The sequence below is a fragment of the Aplysia californica genome, unplaced genomic scaffold, assembly GCF_000002075.1.
Source record: "Aplysia californica isolate F4 #8 unplaced genomic scaffold, AplCal3.0 scaffold00395, whole genome shotgun sequence".
Taxonomy (NCBI): domain Eukaryota; kingdom Metazoa; phylum Mollusca; class Gastropoda; order Aplysiida; family Aplysiidae; genus Aplysia; species Aplysia californica.
In genome coordinates, this window is record NW_004797665.1 from 714,682 (window position 1) to 734,292 (window position 19,611).

A 19,611-nucleotide genomic window follows, 5' to 3' on the forward strand; every position below is an offset into this window, starting at 1 on the left:
TAGTTTGACATAAAATTCACAAAGAATAAACTTATTTTCGAAAGCGGAAATGGCTTTTATAAAAACTACCTATAAATGCACAATGCGCCAATAAGATCTTGTAAGGAAAATCATGTAATGATTGGTTTGGTTTTTTTCCTTTTCTTTTATTTAAAAAATCCATCCCTGTAACTTGTAAACAATAGTTCTTTTCTCCTACAGATTTAAAATAATATTTGTTTAAATTCAGGAACTGGAACTCTGAGAACCAATGGTCAAAATGTCCTCCTTTGGACTCGACACATTGTATCGCGTCGTTCCTAATGTTCAGTGGTGGCCAAAGACAAGGATCCACTCAACCATGAGTACTCAAAGCCACACACACTGTAGACCTTACAGTATGGAGCTGTTTCTAGAGACAATGGGGGGGGGGGGTGCCCAAGTAGACAGCATTTGTGGAGTTGATATAACCTGAAAGGTGAATATGGGCTCCGCCAAGGAACCAAATGTCATAGAAGTAGAAGAAATGTTCACGCTTTTCAAACGATCGAGGAATCATGAACACATTGCTATCCTCTGATAGCTTTGCGAACGGGAAAATGGTACAGATGAAGATGTGCCTTGAGAATGCGGGACGTTGAGATGTAAGAAAATCATTGCTGTAGGCATCTTCTACTGACAGGCGTCTCATAGGGCTCATCTACTGAATTCTGCACCCTGGCGACGTTTAAAGGAGTGAAAACGGTGTGTGTATGACCTGAAGTGGTCGTTTTGTCCAGTAATTCTTTTGTTCTGATTCTCTACAGGTCATAACTGAAGGACCATTTCCACCCTTGACATCAGAAAAGTCCTTAAGGAAACTTTAACATTATTTCCGTACCTTAAGCGAAACTTTTGAAAATGAGTTGGTGGTGAGGAAATATTCAATACAAAAAGTTCTCTGCTCTTTACTAATCTTAACCATGATCTCAGCTGGCAAAACAAACTTGAGAAAAACTATCTGCAAACTTCTGTTGGCCGGTTAGACTGCTGTAGTTTGCAATTTGGTGCAATCGTTGGGATTTTTAGTGGTAGGCCTTAAGCAAACTAGTGCGCCATGCTACAAAAATGGGGACATAGCTGAAAATGGGTGGGTTTTTTACGTGCTATATAAAGCAAAGCTATTTGGTGGATTTATCTAAAATAAATATCAGACAAATTCCTTTTGACTTCCAAATGTTGTGAACAAATTTGAAGCAAAAAACTACAGTGTGGAGGAAAATATTAACAAAAAAAGTTGTACAGTTTTTTGGGATCAATAGGTGGAGGTTTCTTCAAATACCTTATAAAATCCTCTGGACATTTGCATGTCTAGTGTTTAATATGATGTTTCAGCATGGGAGCAGATATACAGCAGTCAGGCGCATTACAACGAAAAAGACATCACATCTTAAAAATTAATCGACAAGTGTGTACGTAAAACAAAGTATTATACATATAATATAAATGCATATATGCGTCAAATTTTATATGAGAAAAACAGTCTCGCAGTGAGGTTGAAAATGTGTTCACTAAAAACATACAATGCAATAAAAATTCACGAACGGTCACAATAAAGTTGAAACGTGAGTAACTAGAAACATTCATTAAAACATTAATTCTATTCAGACAGAAAAACATTTCCGTTCTCTCTCTCTCTTTCTTTCTCCCTCTCTATCTCTCTCTCTCTCTTTTGTCTCTCTATCTCTCTCTCATTCTCACACATTCTCTTAACATGTTATGTTCGAAAAAAGCTGTTATGTCCGAAAAATGTTTTCCCCCATTTAATTAAATTTAAACCAAGTAATGATAAACATCGCACTGCATTCCAAAGGTCAAGTAGTGGTAGATCTAGATGCAACCATGCGTGCTTGGTTAGATGTCAACGAGAGGGGAAAATTTGATGATATTTTCCAAAATTACAACAAATATTTATCCATTATGTGTCATCGTGGTTATGTTCGAAAGATTATTGGTATTTGCATAGAGTCAGGGTAAAATGTGAATTAAGAGGCATTTTTTCACCATTAGCATACATAATGAGTCAAACTGAATCTCTTGAATCTTTGTTTGCCAAAATTTTCAAAAAAATGTTTTAAAATATGAAAAGGGAAACTATGATGACACAAATGCTAACACAAAGACGCTTCAGTTACATACCTGGTATTTTTCATAAATGAACTTCCAAAATCTGTTTTTTGTGGGAATCTCAGAAGCTGTTCTGCCATCCTGGTAAAGGAAATGGTAAACATTAATAAAAATAGGCATCCCTGTATGGTTCAACACTGACAAACCTAAATCTAGTTTTCCATATTGTATGTGCCATCACAGTGAAATCAGGTGCTCTTCAAAATAGTAAAATCGAAAAAACCAACATTTTTCCGCTCGTCGAGTAAGATTTTTTTTTAAAATAAAAAAAAAGTGGGGTTTTTGGTTTGTTTGTTTGTTTTTTGGGGGGAGGGAAGGCTCAAGGCGTTTTACATCCATTTAAAAACACATTTTTGCGTGGAATTATCGAAAAAAAGTTGATCAAAAGCACAAAAAAGTACATTTGCAGTTTCCATTAAGGACACACCAAACTTGGACAGCCATTTTACTTCCGACAACACGCAACCTCAACCTTCTTCAATCACAAATAATCAACTTCTATTCTTGATAGATGGATATTTCTTTTCAATCAAAAGCAAGACAATAAGCAAGCTTTAACTCTTTGAAGACGCGTCAGCAAATAATCTTCTGACCATTGTCGCCATGTCAGCGGATAATCCGCTTTTAAACGTGTTTATTTGGTAAACTAGGGGTCGAAGGTGGACAACCTCTATTTCAATGGAAAGCTCGTCCAAAGCCCTATAATTTGGTTGATTTCTTTTATTTGCGTTCAAATTAGGATCGCATTGCATGGCGTTTGTTTTAGCCCCATTGTTTCGCATGCACTGTTTCTATTCAAAATGGCGAGCTCCAGGCGATGCGGTTTTATGCGGACTGAAGAAGCATTAGAGTTGCTTATTGATGATGGCAGTGATGAGTAGTTAGATTTAGAGTTAGAAGAAGAAAGTTCATATGATAGTGATGATGAATCTGTACCATTTGTTAGTAATGGTAGATCTACAAGACCCCTAAGTCTCATCTTGTCCAAAAAAAAATTCTTTTGAGGGCAACTATAGTGATATTGCAGCCTTGATCAAGGTAAGACTGGTATTATGAATGTATGATTGATTGGTATTAGGGAAAAATATAGAGACATTGTACTTTTTAGTGGCGTAAGTGTGATTTTTTTGTAATGTTGATATGAAAAAAATGGTGACCTGGTAAAAAAGGGCAAAGACAGTCCGTCTCAGGGTATCGAGAAAGGGAAAGTGGGTCGCCTTCAAAGAGTTAAGATTATGTCAATAACTCAAATCCATATGCCAAAAAGATTGATGAACCCATGATTTCAGCATGACACATGAACATGAAGTATAGTCTGAAAGCAAAAACGGCAAGAATCATTCTCCTTCTTCTTCTGGGTGTGTGGTTTTTAGTTTTTTTTAGAAAAGGTTTTACGGCGCTTGCAACTGCATAAGGAAATATGGGCACGCCTGACACATGAAGTGTGTTCAGTTTGGTAGGAATTAATTTTGATTTTTGACCAGGTGGCGGCCGAAGTCTACTCATATCGATTTTAGCACCACCAAGGGATCATTAACAGGCGCAATTTGGATACAGGACCTCCGAGATCTGAGAAGGATAGGTGTTACATTTTTACCTACCCTAAGATCAGGGGTGTGGCTGAAAGACAGCAGTAAAAAGGAACCAAGGAGTAGCAGTAGAAATTCAACAGAAAGACTAGGGAGCCCAGAGGAGGGGGCAAAGGGGGATGGGATGGAAAAAGACAGAAAATGGAGATGAAAGCAGACGACAGAACTTGGTTAGAGAGCAGGAAAGGATGAAAGGAGAAAATTTAAGAGAAGAATATTTTCAGTCCATGTCAGGATTTGAATCTGGGACCTAATGAATGAGAGGAAAACACCATACCTCTAGACCAAGAGAGCCCCCTGGGTGTGTTTGCATGAGAACTTTCATTAACATCAATTTCTACATATGGAAAAACAAGTTTTCTACTAAAAATGCATGATTTGAAAGATATCTTTAATTTTGTTTAAAAAGAGGGACCTGGGGCTTTCTTATTGACAAACATTTATTCAGAACACAATGAAATGTGTCACGAATTAATGGAATCAGGTGCTCGTCAATTTTTGGGTATCTGGAGTAATTGGTGTTATCCTGAGGCTTGCTCATTTGTCTTGCATTTCATGAAACAATACCCATCTTTGACATATTTAATGATTGAAGGAGGTGAGGATCCCTTAGTGCCAGAAGTAAAATTAGCTAGAAAATGCATGGCCACCAAAGTTTGGCGATTTCCAAAGCTTGAGTATCCTTGAAAACTGCAAATTTACACGTTTTATTCCTTTGATTAACATTTTTCGACCAAATCTACACAGAAATGTGTTTTTAAATGGAGGTAAAAGGTATTGAACAAAAAAAAAGAAAATTCTGAAAAAATTGCCAAAGTTGGCAAGTAAACTGCCTGTTTCTTTTATTTCATTACTTTGACAAGTGCCTTTTTTCACCACAATGTCTCAGTGAATGGCTTAACTAATATTGTAGTTTGTTATACTGTGGTATCTATTGCATTTTACAACTTGGGTAAACAAAAACTAAGTTTAAATAAAGAATAATACACAGCACCTACAAAGACACAATATGTGAGGCAACATGGGGAAATTTGAAGAGCACCTGACACCCCCCCCCCCCCCCCCCCCCCCCCACGCTGTGATATATATGACATAACAGTGAGCAGAATGTCAATCATTATCTAACACTCACTGACACCTTCATTATCTGGTATGCATCAGCCGGAATAACCACAATCGGCGATGTCTGATGTTCTCTTTGGCACAATCAAGATAATTAATTCCTTTATCCCCGAGGGGAATAAACCCACTATGCCCAGGCCCTTTTTTGGTACTAATTCTAGAAATGACAAAATGGTCACTAAATTGCTCAATAGATCAAAACAAATGAACCTATTTCGACAGCTCTTCATCTAACGAATGAAATCCCGATAAAAGAGACCTGTTTTCCCCCAATTGCCAAAGAGTAATTTGATGTCAAAGTCGTTGTAAAGGAATGCGCCCGATCAGCCGCTCAACAGGACAGTGGTTCCGACCATGAGACGCTAGGAGCGACTTACCGGAGATAAAGAGTTAAGAAGGCAGACACTAAATAACCTGTCGCTACCAAAATGAGCCTTCTAGCACTAAAAATATATATATAAACAGTTGTGTATACAGTACCCGATTCTTAATGAAAGGGTTTACACCAGCAGCCATCAGGTCCCCAACATGGCAGCATTCATGCTGTAGGGCTGTTACATGTAGGGCTGTGTTGCCATGCTTGAAAAGAAATCATATGAGACAATTATGATCAAATACTTTGAACATAATTGAGCAATGGGATGAAATACAAGCTGCTATAATATAATGATACATCAGGAAGAACATGAAAACTTCATAAATAACATAATAATAGCTGGTGACAGACCATAATAATAGATAGCATTTGTATAGCGCAAATTCCCGCTAAACAGAAAATTCTACACATTTTACAATCTCTATATTATTACCCCCGTAGACCTGACAGCATTCTGAAACAATCGAACTTCATAGGAAGCATACAGTCCAGGCTGCCATTTTTATAGGCACTAAAACACTAACACACCGAAAATATCTTTTGTTATCTATTTCTGGATACCCATTCCCACCTGGGTGAAGTGAGAAAGATTCTGGTAGTCCCAAGGGCACAATGTTGGGCCTGAGGTTCGAACCCTAGAACCCACAACCTCATGAATACAATTCCAGAAGCATAACCACTAGACTACAGACACCATATCAAAAACTTAAACCCTGCTGACCCAAGCACACACTTGCATGCACTATCTGTGCTATTCTCAGCTCCAAATGCATGCTTGCTCAGCGTATGGTGGTGTAAACCTAACCCTCAATCAAAAGGAACTCAGTACAGATAATGCAGTAGGGCTCAAAGACTCAAAGGGTAGAAGTTGAAGAAACACACTTTGTCAAAAATTTGTTTCAGGGGAAACTGTGCTGTTGATAGTAAGGGATCAAAAGCAAAAATGAAACAGCTGGTGCTTAGGTGTTCAAGTCGGTATACTATAAGTCAACATTACATCAAAACAATCTACAGGCCTACATCATAGGAACACTGCACATACCCTGTTCTGAGCATTCAGATTGATGCCAGTTCCGACAATGATATGAATGATGAAAGGTCGATGCATTGTGCACACATAGTGTAGATAAGTGTTGTGTTTCTGGAGAAAAAAAATAAATGAATAAAACCAAAAAACTTGGAAGCAAAATAAATTTTAAAAATCCACAGTCTCACATCATTCAGTTCAATTTCAGTCGTGCACTAAAACCAAATAGGAGAGTTAGAAAGTTGTATTTTAGAAAAATAAGAACATCTTATAGACCCATCAGATCTTTGACTATGAAAAGTGAGAACAAAGTCTTTTTCCATGTCTTATTCTTGCTACGAACTAAGGACGCAGGAACTCAATTTTTTAAGAGCAAAATGCTATTCTATTCAAGGAAGCGTAATTTTATTTCAGAGGTCTCAAAAATTTCCATTTTTATTCTTAGTTACAGCATATCCTTAAATACAAACATTTACAGAAAACAAAAAAGTAAACTGCAAGTAAACTAAGGTGCAAGTTCAGCTTTGTTAATATGTCATCATCATACTGAATGTATGTAGGCTATTTAGAAATTTAAAAAACAGAATACTCAGTTTCTGCAACATAAGCATTAATGCTTAAGTCACAATTATAAATCACAGCCAATGTGAGAGCTCCAAAGTCAAGATATTGTAGACATATCATGAATTCATAATAGTTGCTTTCAGTAACTTACTTCTACCCATTCAGGATCTGATAATAAAATTGAGTTTCGGAAATCAAGAGTTTCAAAAGATACACCTAAGTGCTAATCTAAGAAAGTTCAGGGCAGCTATGAAAAACAAAACAGCTATATTGCAACAGTTTAGAAAAGGATATACAGCTGCTCACACAACAAAGACAAAACTTAATAGGCAAAGACAAAGATATGAAGTTGGAATCATAAGAAAGCAATTTTTTACTGAATGGCCACTGATCAACTAATTCCAATCTTTTGCTTTTGTTTGTTTGTGGTTCTATGTATATATAAAACTCTAAGATACTTGGTAGCTACATGTGGAGAAAAGGGGCTACTGAAGAAAAACTGAGACGCTTTTCTCATACTTTATTATAATACAGTTCTTAATAATTGTTTTCAAAGAAAAGTCACAGAATGCATGTTAAGATAGTCTGGATCACGTTCATTAACACCAAACTAATTGAGCAGTGGTCCTCTCTGCTTTAAAAATGGACTCATCAAATAGGCCTAGAAAGAAATAAAAGTTTCAAGTGGTAGTTAAACATAAATAAAGTCTTCTGAAAAGAAATTGCCTTAAACATGTTTTTTTTCTAAAATGGGGAAGCCTATGTTTATTCATTCATGTATTCTTTGATAGGAACAAAAAAAATCGGAAAACATACAAGCTTATTATCTAAATTTGCAAAGAGAGACCTTGAGGTGAACAGAACTGATTTAAATATAAAGTGAACCTGATTCGAACTAAAGACATAGAAAAAAGTGACTGATCTGGGCCTTTTTAAATATCAAACATTTTTTCAAAACACAATTTCAATTGGCTAAACAATTTCATCAAGAAAAACTTTTTAGTTTGCAAAATATCAGTTTCATATTTAAGGCTACTAAAAGAAATATATGGATCTTACACGATCGGTGTAGAACGGATCTTCCCCATCTGCAAGAGCTTTTTTCAGCTCATCCATATCATTGTTGAATATAGCCGTGCTGATGCGAGTCTGTTAGAATTACCCAAAAAAATATGAGTTTATCATCTAATAAAATTAAACAACGTGTCTTGACATTCACTGACCAGAAGATTGTAATACAAAGAAAGTGCTTTACTACAACATTTGATACAAACTGAAACCAGATTGGAGTCTTTAAGTCTTAAAACTTCACTGTATAATGCAGAATTTTCACTTAACTTTTATCTGACTGATCAAAGGACAGTTATTTAAAAAGTGTGTGTGTGTGCTGTGTGTGTGTGAATGGGGGGGGGGGGGGTCCAGTGTGTGTGAACATGTTAAAATGGTCTTACAATAACAATGTGCATTTTCTGTCCTTTGATCAGTCAGTTAAAAGTTAAATGAAAATTCTGCATTATACAGTGAAGTTTTAAGACTTAAAGACTTCAATTATTAGACATTATTTTTTTCCATTGAGAACCTTTTCACCTTAAAAAATTAATGAAATTGAGAACCCATTAGAGAGCGGTGTATGTTGTTAATTCCAGAACACCACTAGGAAGCCAAATGGGTATGAAAGCTGCCAAGGTAAAGTTCTAAACACTCTAACAGTCTAACTACCTCTTCAAACAGCATCTTTGAATGTCCGAAAGTCCAAATACTCTAAACAAACCCATCAAGAGTTAGGGCTATTAACATTGGCAATTTTCTTAAGAACCATTGCTTCCAGGTTCGTATCAGATCTGCCCTTTCAGATCCCCACCAACAACAGGAAGGTGCATCATTCCTCCCCTCCCCTTCGAAATCAAAATCAATTCCATAGTTCGGGCCCTCCAAAACAACATAGACCGCTCATTATGCATTGATCACTTTCTGATATGCTGCCGATCAAAAATTCCTCAACTAAGATCTATGGAAATGTAGCTGTACAAACTTGAAAAGTGGGCAAACGAAAATGGTTTCAAGTTTTCCCCATCGAAGACGGTTGCAGTACACTTCTGCCAATCCAGCAGACGTGTGCCGCAACCGAATTTGACATTATACAGAGAAAGGATTCCTGTCCATGACCAGGCTTGTTTCCTCAGAATAATGAGCAAAAACTAACTTTCATTCCACACATAAAAGACCTTCGAGTGAGGTGCCAGAAAGCCTTAAATGCTCTAAAAGTTCTGTCTTATTCGGAGTGGGGTGGGGACTCCAAACACCTTTTCTACTTTTACGATTCTCTCTCCCACCTCGCCCTGAGGGTTTTCCCCACTTCTCCACTGGAGAGCCTCCAGGCTGAGGCAAACATACCATCACTAACATCAGATGAACACAATTTTCATTACAGTACGCAATCAAAATTAGTCCAACTCCCAGAAAACCCAGCACATGACTGCATTTTTTAAGCACATCTGGAATCCATCCGGACACAATAACCAAATTTAAAAAACAATGACAAACTTATAAAATCTTTTGGCCTCAAGACCTCAAAAACATAGACTTCTCCAAAAAGGAGTTTTACCTCTATCACTTTTTCAGCCTCTGTTGCTGTTAAGCATCTAGGGAGAAGCAGTTTTCTATGGTAGGCCAACTAAGCAGTTCTTTCAATTGAATTGTAGTTTCTGAGGGTTTCCTTGACTCCCTCTATTCATCTTTTGTGTGGCCAACCTCTTCCTTTATAGCCTGAGTCTGGTGTTAAGGGCTCTCGAAGCTAGCTGACTACGTGACATTCGTAGAAGGTGGACAAACCATTTTTATTCTTTGTTTATTTATATGAACTGCAGGCACGACTTTGTCCCAACAGTTGCTCTTACATCTTCATTTCTGTGCACATCTCTTTTATAAATAGTGATGTTTAGCGATTTGCTGAGAGACTTAGATTAATTCTACATGCAGTAATTTTGCCTTTATGGGTTTTCTCAGTGATATATGCTGCTGGTTCCAGTGGATCTCAGTACACATGATGCAACTTTGTCTGAGCGGGAGACAAAGAGGAAGAAGATTGCTCAAGTGCTATATTCACCTACTTTCAAATCTTGAATTCCTTTATTTAATGTGCTCCAAAGGAAAACATCACGGTCATTCGTAAGTGATGACACAAAATAAATGTAAACGCTTGTAGACTGTTGGGACCTACAGCAACTTGCACATTTTGACAAGTGTTATTGGGGGTTAGTTGTGACAAAAAGGAAGATGAGCAGCCAGATGAGACAGAAACTTTTTTCACCAATTTAGGCCTCTCGGCACCTGCCTGTTCTCCCACACACAAGGCTATATATTATAATGATACTGTCATGTTCATTTTACACTATTTGAGAAGCAAATCTTATTCTACTGCACTCGTATGACCTTATAAAATGCAGTTGCGAGCGCCGTAAAACTTCTACAAAAAAAAATAATGTTTTAAAATACTGGGCCAAAAGTCTATTTGTTTTCAATCATACAAAGTCATACTCACCACATCTTTGTCAACAAACATGGACCCTGCCATTGCTGTAAGAAGGAGTGGTACCGGAAGAAAAACTCACTTCAATTTCTCAGTGCGTTTACAATTCCTCTGAAAGAAGAATTTACAACAAAATGGTCGTGAGATGATTGCTTTTATAGAAAGCAGATAAAATCACAATGAATTTCAAAGGACATTAAATTAGACAAGTTGATCAAATCTTTTTTAGGAGAGAGAATCTGTTGTTGAGACACAAAAAGTAAGGTAGGCTCCACATGAATTTAAAGGTGCCATCTATATAAAGTTATCACATAACTTATAATTTATATAAGACGGTGCAAAATATCTACAGGTATCTGGAAAGAGAGTGTGTGTGTGTGCTGTGTGTGTGAACATGTTAAAATGGTCTTACAATAACAATGTGCATTTTCTGTCCTTTGATCAGTCAGTTAAAAGTTAAGTGAAAATTCTGCATTAGTGAAGTTTTAAGACTTAAAGACTCCAATTATTAGACATTATTTTTTTCCATTTTTATTACTTACTGAGAGTAAGAGCTGATAAGTATGTAGTTCTCCAAGTCTAAGTGCACAAGTCCTGAGTTTTACTAACATGTTCTTTTGTGTCTTCGATTCGCTTCAGAGGTTGTTGACAGCTGTTTCTCCATCATTTATATCAAGGAAGTGGCTATTCTCACCTGGGGTGAGAATAGAAATACGATCGACCTCTCACCCTGGGTTGTACGCTTTTAGTAGGCTACAGTTGTAATGGAACGTTTGTTCACGGCACAGAATTCTACAATTTTTCTGTTATCACAGTGTAGAATTCTGTGGTTTAGGGTGAAAGCAAAATTTGTTGGCCTAGAACTAGGCTATAACGGTGAATGCGCACCGGGTGAGAATAGCCAAAAGACTCGCCTGCACTATTCTCACCCCGGGTGAGAATAGAGGTGGCCTTATATCAAAGTTGCCTGACGTGTCAGAACGAAGAACCTCTGATTTCAATTATGGAAAAAAAAAGTAAATTGAATACTGTATTATTTTACAGTGAAAGGGGGGGGAAAGCAGACTTTTAAGCATGATTATATTAGTCTACTAAACCTTATATCTGTTTTATGAAACCAAGGAAAGGAATTCTGAATGTTGAAATGTGTAAAAACTGAATAAAAACAAATTTTTTAAAAAGTGATTTAAATCACTGATTTTTATTTAGAAAATCAAGTTGATTTAAATTTAAAAAATCAACTGATTTAAATCAACCCAACCCTGATTTTGTTAGAAATATATTTTGTTCTATGTTTGAGTCAAGAAGTCTACGTTTTTATAAAAAATAATGTCAGTGATGACATCATTTTGCACTGATGAAGTTCTATGACCGAAAAGTCTGCAAATTTTGTTATCCCGTTTATATTTTTGTTTTGATCCTTATTATCCCAATTTCTTCTCTCTATAACAAGTAATAAAAATTATCTTACTGCCACAATGTGTATACATAGTACATGTATTACTAAATATTCCACTGAGTGAGCTGGTAATTTGATGCAAATGAGATTTCTTATCGTCCTTATTATATTACTATCAAGAAGTCTTAGTTTTTGTAAAAATAATGAAGCTCGACTTCAACCAAAAATTCATAAAATTTTGTTATCCCATTTATAATTTTGTTTTAATCCTTTTTATCCCAATTTCGTCTCTAAAACATGTAAAAAAAATTATCTTACCATCACAATCATTCAATGTGTATACATAGTACATTTATTAAGTATGTAAATATTCGACTAAGTGAGCTGGTAATTTGATGCAAGTAAGATTTCTTAACATCCTTATTACATTATAATGTACGTGAGAGCTTATATGCTGTAATTAACATTGACAAAGACATTTCGAGAGACCGAGAGACAATGGAGTCCGAGCAGCTTGATTTGAAAAGAGATATAAATAACGCTGCATATGCTGCATTGTTTTGAGCTTACAAAGATGGCGGCAGCCCCGACTCCGCCCCTTCGGCTTCAACTTGGTTGGAACTGTTGAGCCGGCAACGCAATGTTAGGGCCCCTCCATATATATATATATAAATATATATATATTATATATATATAGAAAGTGGCTATTCTCACCCGCCCGGAAGTTCTCGCAAGATCAACTCCTCCCCTCTTCTCTCTCTCTCTCTCTGTCTCTTTCTGAATACTGTCTATCGGTGTGGACGTTCAAATTGACCAAAACAAAGTTTAAAAATGATGTTAAAACACAAAAGTAAAATAATTTGGTTGTCTACAAAGATGCTACAGCTATTAACTTTTCGAATCGAGCCGAACTACGTGGGTCGCCATTTTGTTTTGCCCGGAAATTCTCGCGCTACTCCTCTCTCTCTTTCTCTCTCTCTCTCCACTGCCCACAGACAAAATTGTACGCTTTTAGTAGGCTACAGTTGTAATGGAACGTTTGTTCACGGCACAGAATTCTACAATTTTTCTGTTATCACAGTGTAGAATTCTGTGGTTTAGGGTGAACGCAAAATTTGGTGAACGCGCACCGGGTGAGAATAGCCACAAGACTCGCCTGCACTATTCTCACTCCGGGTGAGAATAGAGGTGGCCATATATATATACATATATATATATATATATATATATATATATATATATATATATATATATATATATATATATATATATATATATATATAGGAAGTGGCTATTCTCATCCGGGGTGAGAATAGAAAAACGATCTACCTCTCACCCCGGGTGAGACTTGCCAGCGTAGGCTATTCTCACCCGGTGCGAAACAAGACCTGCTTTTCCCCATTTTGAAATACTGTCTATCGGTGTGGATGATCAAATTGATAAAAGCCAAGAAAAAATTACGTTATAGCACAAAAGTAAGCTAATTTGATCGTCTTCAAAGATGCTATGGCTATTTCACTGTTCGAATCGAGCCGAACTACGCGGGTCGCCATTTTGTTTTGCCAGGAAGTTCTCGCAAGATCTACTCCTCCCCTCTCTCTCTCTCTCTGTGTCTCTTTCTGAATACTGTCTATCGGTGTGGACGATCAAATTGACCAAAACAAAGTTTAAAAATGATGTTAAAACACAAAAGTAAATTAATTTGGTTGTCTACAAAGATGCTACGGCTATTTAACTTTTCGAATCGAGCCGAACTACGCGGGTCGCCATTTTGTTTTGACCGGAAGTTCTCGCGCTACTCCTCTCTCTCTCTCTTTCTCTCTCTCTCCACTGCCCACAGACAAAATTGTACGCTTTTAGTAGGCTACAGTTGTAATGGAACGTTTGTTCACGGCACAGAATTCTACAATTTTTCTGTTATCACAGTGTAGAATTCTGTGGTTTAGGGTGAACGCAAAATTTGTTGGCCTAGATCTAGGCTATACTATAACGGTGAACGCGCACCGGGTGAGAATAGCCAAAAGACTCGCCTGCACTATTCTCATCCCGGGTGAGAATAGAGGTGGCCATATATATAGATCTATATATATACATCTATATATATATATATATATATATATATATGTAGTGACTCTCCGAACACTCAGTTAACTCACAACACAGCAGCTGACATGATCATGACTTCGCACGGACTTGCGAAGTGCTCACACGAAAAACACCACCTGACACGACTGTCCTACACGGCAGTCCAGTGGAAAACTCCGGTGAGTAAAGAACTACCACATTGGTGACCCCGACAAGTTGAAACGCAATTTCAACTTTGTGTGTTCTGTTTTGGATTATATTTTGAATCATATTTGAGCGGACTTGCGTTTTCGTCACAACCCTTACCATCCCTTCAAAATGTGTGAACAGGATTGTCAAGTAAGTGCAGTTTCTATTAAACTACCAACATTTTGGACAGCCGGGCCGGAAGCTTGGTTCGCCCAAACTGAAGCGCAATTCGCTTTGCGAAATATTACTTAAGACGAAACTAAGTACTATCATGTTGTCGCCGCCCTCGACAACAGCACAGCAACTCGGGCACTTTCAATATTAACCAACCCACCAGAAGACAACAAATACAGCACGTTGAAAATATTTTTGTTGTCGGCATATAGTTTGTCAGATACGGAAAGAGCATCAGCGCTCTTTAAACTACATGGGTTAGGAGACCGTAAGCCGTCAGAATTAATGGACTCCATGTTAGCCCTACTGGGAGCGCACGAACCGTGCTTCCTTTTCAGACACTTATTACTTCAACAGTTGCCTGAATACGTGAGAGCCCCCCTGGCAACATTCGACCATCTCGACTTCCGCACGTTAGCACAAGATGCCGACAAGTTATTCCTTGCCGTTGCTCCACCCGCGACACTACTGGCAGTAGATCGCACAACGGCAGCTAGCAAGCCCAGACCTTGCCACTCGACAGGTCTATGCTTTTACCACCACAGATTCGGACCAAACGCCAAAAAATGCGTTCCGCCATGCAGTTACAAAGCCCCCAAAAAAGCATCTGCGGTTCAGGGAAACGAGTATGTGGGCCAGCAGAATTCAGTCTTGCTTCAGAACCTTCTGTTGGCCCACAAAAAGCTCAATTGATTATCATGGACTCTGTCTCTGGCCGCCGTTACGTAATCGATACGGGAGCCCAAGTTTCGTTTCTTCCTGCAACATGGCGGGACAAACAGGCGAACACTTCAGGCTCTCCACTTTTAGCCGCAAATGGTAGCAAAATCAATACATATGGAGCGCTCAACACCACCATTCGTTTCCAAAACAATGCTTTCGACGACAGGCTTGTCATCGCCGATGTAAAGCGGGCCCTACTTGGTGCTGACTTTCTTCGCCGCCACAACCTACTGGTAGACATTCGTGGTCAGAAACTGATAGAGGCTCAATCTTTCAAAGTATACCCATGTACTATCGGTCAGATTTCAGATTCTCAGATAGCCATAGTGGACCCAGAAAGCAACAAATTTAGGAAGATATTAACAGAGTTTCCTGAAATCCTCGAGCCAACCTTTTCGGCCTCCGAAGTGAAGCACTGTGTTTCCCATTTCATCCCCACCACTGGTCCACCCGTACATGCCAAAGCACGTCGACTACCCCCCGACAAACTAGCCATCGCCAAAGCTGAATTTCTGAAAATGGAGGAAATGGGAATTATTAGACGATCTAGCAGTCCCTGGTCTTCACCTCTTCACATGGTTCCGAAAGGTAATGGAGACTGGCGACCTTGTGGCGACTACCGTGGACTCAACAATAGAACTACCCCAGATCGTTATCCGATTCCCCACATTCAAGACTTCTCAGCACGACTCGCTGGCAAAAGTATTTTCTCCAAAATCGACCTCGTTCGAGGTTACCACCAAATCCCAGTTGCGCAGGAGGACATTCCGAAAACTGCCGTCATCACACCATTCGGCCTATACGAATTTCTACGGATGCCATTCGGCCTTAGAAACGCCGCCCAGGCATTCCAGCGTCTTATGGACTCCGTCCTGCAGGACATCTCGTGCGCATTCATCTATCTGGATGATATACTCATTGTCAGCTCATCAGCAGCTCAACATATTAAAGATCTACGGCAAGTTTGCAAAAGACTCGAAGAAGCGGGCCTAGTTGTTAGGTTAGAAAAATGCGTGTTTGGAGTGACCAAAATCGAATTTCTAGGCCATCGAGTCACACGAGATGGATCTACCCCACTCCCTTCTAAAGTCAAAGCTATAGAAGAATTCCCGCTGCCAACCACCCACAAAGCACTCCAAGAATTTCTGGGAATGCTAAACTTCTACCATCGCTTTCTGCCTCGAGCTGCCTCAGTACTACGCCCTCTCTACGAAGCTCTGAAGGGAGAAAAGAAGAAAACAAAACTTTGCTGGACGGAACAGATGACTACAGCCTTCCAGGCCAGCAAACGCATGCTTGCCGACTGCACTCTCCTCTCGCATCCCAGAACAAACGTTCCCATCGCCTTAACCACCGACGCGTCAGATCACGCAGTTGGCGCTGTCTTCGAACAATTTGTCGATGAGGCCTGGCAACCTTTAGCATTTTTCAGCAGACAACTTCGAGAGCCAGAACAACGGTACAGCACATATGATCGGGAGTTATTAGGACTCTATCTTGCCGTCCGTCACTTCCGATTTTTGCTTGAGGGTAGGTGCTTCACAGCATTCACCGATCATAAACCTCTGGTGGACGCTATGTCCAAGTTATCCCCACCCTGGTCAGCTCGCCAGCAACGTCACCTGACATTCATCTCAGAATTTACCACGGACATACGGCACATTTCAGGGAAGGAGAACCATGTTGCAGACTGTTTGTCCCGAGCCATTTTTCAGACCACATTAGGACTGGACTACAAAGCAATGGCTGAAGCTCAATGCACTGACATCTCTTCTCCAGACGACAGCGCCTCTTCATCAGGATTGCACACAGTTTCAATGGCTATCGAATCTGGAGGACCAGAACTGCTGTGTGACATTTCGACCGGACATCCTAGACCAATTGTACCTCCAGCATTTCGTCGACAGGTCTTCGATTTGTTTCATAGCCTCTCCCAACCTTTCTTGTCGATCTAGGTGGTCACGCGGAACACATCTCTGTCGACCGACTTAAACCAGCTTTTGTGGATCTGTCGCAACCAGTACGTGTTGCTCAGGCTCCAAGACGTGGGCGACCTCCGTCTTCATCGCTTGTGAATCCAAGCGCAAATACTAACAATTCAACCCAGTCTACCCAAGCTGTACAATCCGCTCCTGTTACTCTACAGGAACCACAACAAGCAGGCTAGAAGGTCTCACGTTCAGGACGTATCGTGAGACCACCTCTCCGGTTCTAGAACCTCCTGTCATGTCAGCGCTGGTGGTGGGGCCATGTAGTGACTCTCCGAACACTCAGTTAACTCACAACACAGCAGCTGACATGATCATGACTTCGCACGGACTTGCGAAGTGCTCACACGAAAAACACCACCTGACACGACTGTCCTACACGGCAGTCGAGTAGAAAACTCCGGTGAGTAAAGAACTACCACATATATATATATATATACATATATATATATATATATATATATATATATATATATATATATATATATAGATAGATATATATATAGATAGATATATATATAGATAGATAGATAGATATATATATATAGATAGATATAGATCTAGATCTAGATCTAAATCTAGAATCAAGTTACTCCAAGTGTAGATCACCATGCCATGCATTCCTTCCACAATCAACAATCACAAACTGATCTTTAATAACTCTAGATCTAGATTTAGATCTAGAATCTAGATCTAGAATCTAATCTAGATCTAGATCTAGATGTCTACATCCAGATCTAGATCTAAATAATTGACCGCAAGTAAATATTCATTTGTTCCAGCTACGCACAAAACTTACTTTTTCAAGTAAGTTCTTCATTCAGTGAATTCAATGAATGGACATGAAAATATCCAAACATTTTGAATCCTTTCCCTACTTTTCAGCCATCATGTTTCCATGCGAAGCACACACTGTAAACAAAGTTGTATCGTCTCGTCGTCGATTCGCTATTATCTTTTTGATTATAATGATGTAAACCAATAATAATAAACTAATTAATTCTTTTAATTTCCCCGCTGTTTCGGTTGTTGCTGTTATCCCAAACACTTAATAAGTAGATCTAGATCTAGTAATAAATACTAAAAGTTAATAGATCTAGTCTAGATCAAGATCAACCTACACTACCAGGGGCGTTAGTGGGCGTGCACAATTTAAAGCAGGTTGAAGATAGTCAAGGGCATGGTAAATGAGATGGTTTCTTCATCCTGCCTGTTTAGAGAAAATCTATTTGAAGAAAAAGTCTTCATTTCGTTGGGGGGGGGGGGGGGGGGGGGTTCTGCAGCAAGAGTGTCCATTATTCTGTTGACGAAGTTGGAGATGCTGTCAATGATGTCCTTGTGGATCGACAGAAACGACCGTGCGATTTCTAGGATTTTGCATACTTCTCTAAATTAATGTTGTGTCGAGTTTGTAGTCCTTCAGAGTTGAATAAAGGCCCTGGATTGTACGACCTTGTGCAGACTTAAATATTTCATTACAATGCAATACTTATAAATCTGTTTGTAACTTGATTTTATGCAAAACAGTTATATTTCTGTAAACGATCCTAAAAGAACTGTGGGAAACGATTTTTGGCAGTCCTGGAATTTGGAGGAGTCGAAGATTGATAGTGCGTTGAATTTATTTTGCTTCAAGAAGCTGTCAACAATTGGAGAAACTATCATGTCACAAGCCTGCTTTGCAGCAATTTCGTTGGTGTTGTAATGTCTGCTTTTCTTGGAAGTGTACGTGTTTTCTGTGGTCTGTTTTGTTGATAGAAATTAGAATACGTATACTGTCGTGTTTCTTATTTCATCGACGGCTACTTAAACGTGTCTAGAGTTTGTTAGGTTGCTATGGGCGTTGTGCTTCTGTGTTAGAGGATCCCATAAACAGCGTCAACGTGCGTGAATATTTTGTTGAAAAAGTGCAAAAAGAAGATCAATGTTTCGCTCTTTAATACATTACGGATACCATCGTGGATGGAATTATATCTTCCCACTGCTCAGACTGAATTTCTGCAAGACAAAGCTGGATCTCTCCTTTCCAAATGAAGACTGTGCTAATTAGTCGAGACGGTAAATTCCACTTTGTTTGAGACGGCCATGGAATATTCCGGTGACAAACGCTTAGGAGAACGCAGATGCATTTTGTAGAGTGTGCAAAAAATGTCCAAAAGTAAAAGCCTGCATAGCGTTAGCGAAAAAATACCCCAGTTCCCCGACAAATCACCCTTTTTATGACCGCGACGGGCGAGTTCGTGAGTTTCACAGAACAAAATACATTCGATAACCTTACAGTGTAAGTTACACACTACGTGCCTGTTCTTTCTCACTGGTTCGTTATTGTGAGACGTTGCAATGCGATGACCAACGACAAGCTACGCTTCTATGTCTACTTGTCCGAAGTATGATACTTAACGGCATTGTTTACGTGCCCTCTTGATGACTCGTGACTTTAATGCGTTGTTTCACATGGACAAGATCAGTAAAACCTGTCTTAGACTATTACTTTGGGTCCTCAGTTCCAAAAAGCAGACAGAAGAAACAGCAGGCCTACAATGAGTAGGCAATTTGCTAATGCTGGCTGTAAGCCACTCCACTTTTTGTTTGTTGTATTATTTTGATATCTTTGGGTTGGTGAGGACCTAATTCTTTCACTCTCTTCTTGTTACTTTGTTTGGTGAACTGATTTTATTTGCAATCAACTTCATTCATTCTG

General features: G+C 38.9%; 1 protein-coding gene across 2 annotated transcripts in view; it reads right to left on the reverse strand.

Moving 5' to 3' along the window:
• LOC101860591 overlaps positions 1 to 17,828 on the reverse strand; it is a 63,799-nt gene extending 45,971 nt beyond the window's left edge. The window contains exons 1-7 of one of the 2 annotated variants that reach the window (XM_013085667.2): positions 17,710 to 17,828; positions 10,895 to 11,046; positions 10,365 to 10,463; positions 7,883 to 7,972; positions 6,275 to 6,373; positions 5,337 to 5,435; positions 2,158 to 2,226 (exon numbers count right to left, since the gene is read on the reverse strand). In XM_013085667.2, coding sequence (XP_012941121.1) covers positions 2,158 to 2,226; positions 5,337 to 5,435; positions 6,275 to 6,373; positions 7,883 to 7,972; positions 10,365 to 10,397 — 390 coding nt within the window. In that variant the 5' untranslated portion in view covers positions 10,398 to 10,463; positions 10,895 to 11,046; positions 17,710 to 17,828. The remainder of the gene's footprint in view (positions 1 to 2,157; positions 2,227 to 5,336; positions 5,436 to 6,274; positions 6,374 to 7,882; positions 7,973 to 10,364; positions 10,464 to 10,894; positions 11,047 to 17,709) is intronic. The other variant, XM_005103903.3, reaches the window with a different exon arrangement.
• Positions 17,829 to 19,611: the final 1,783 nt, after the last annotated feature.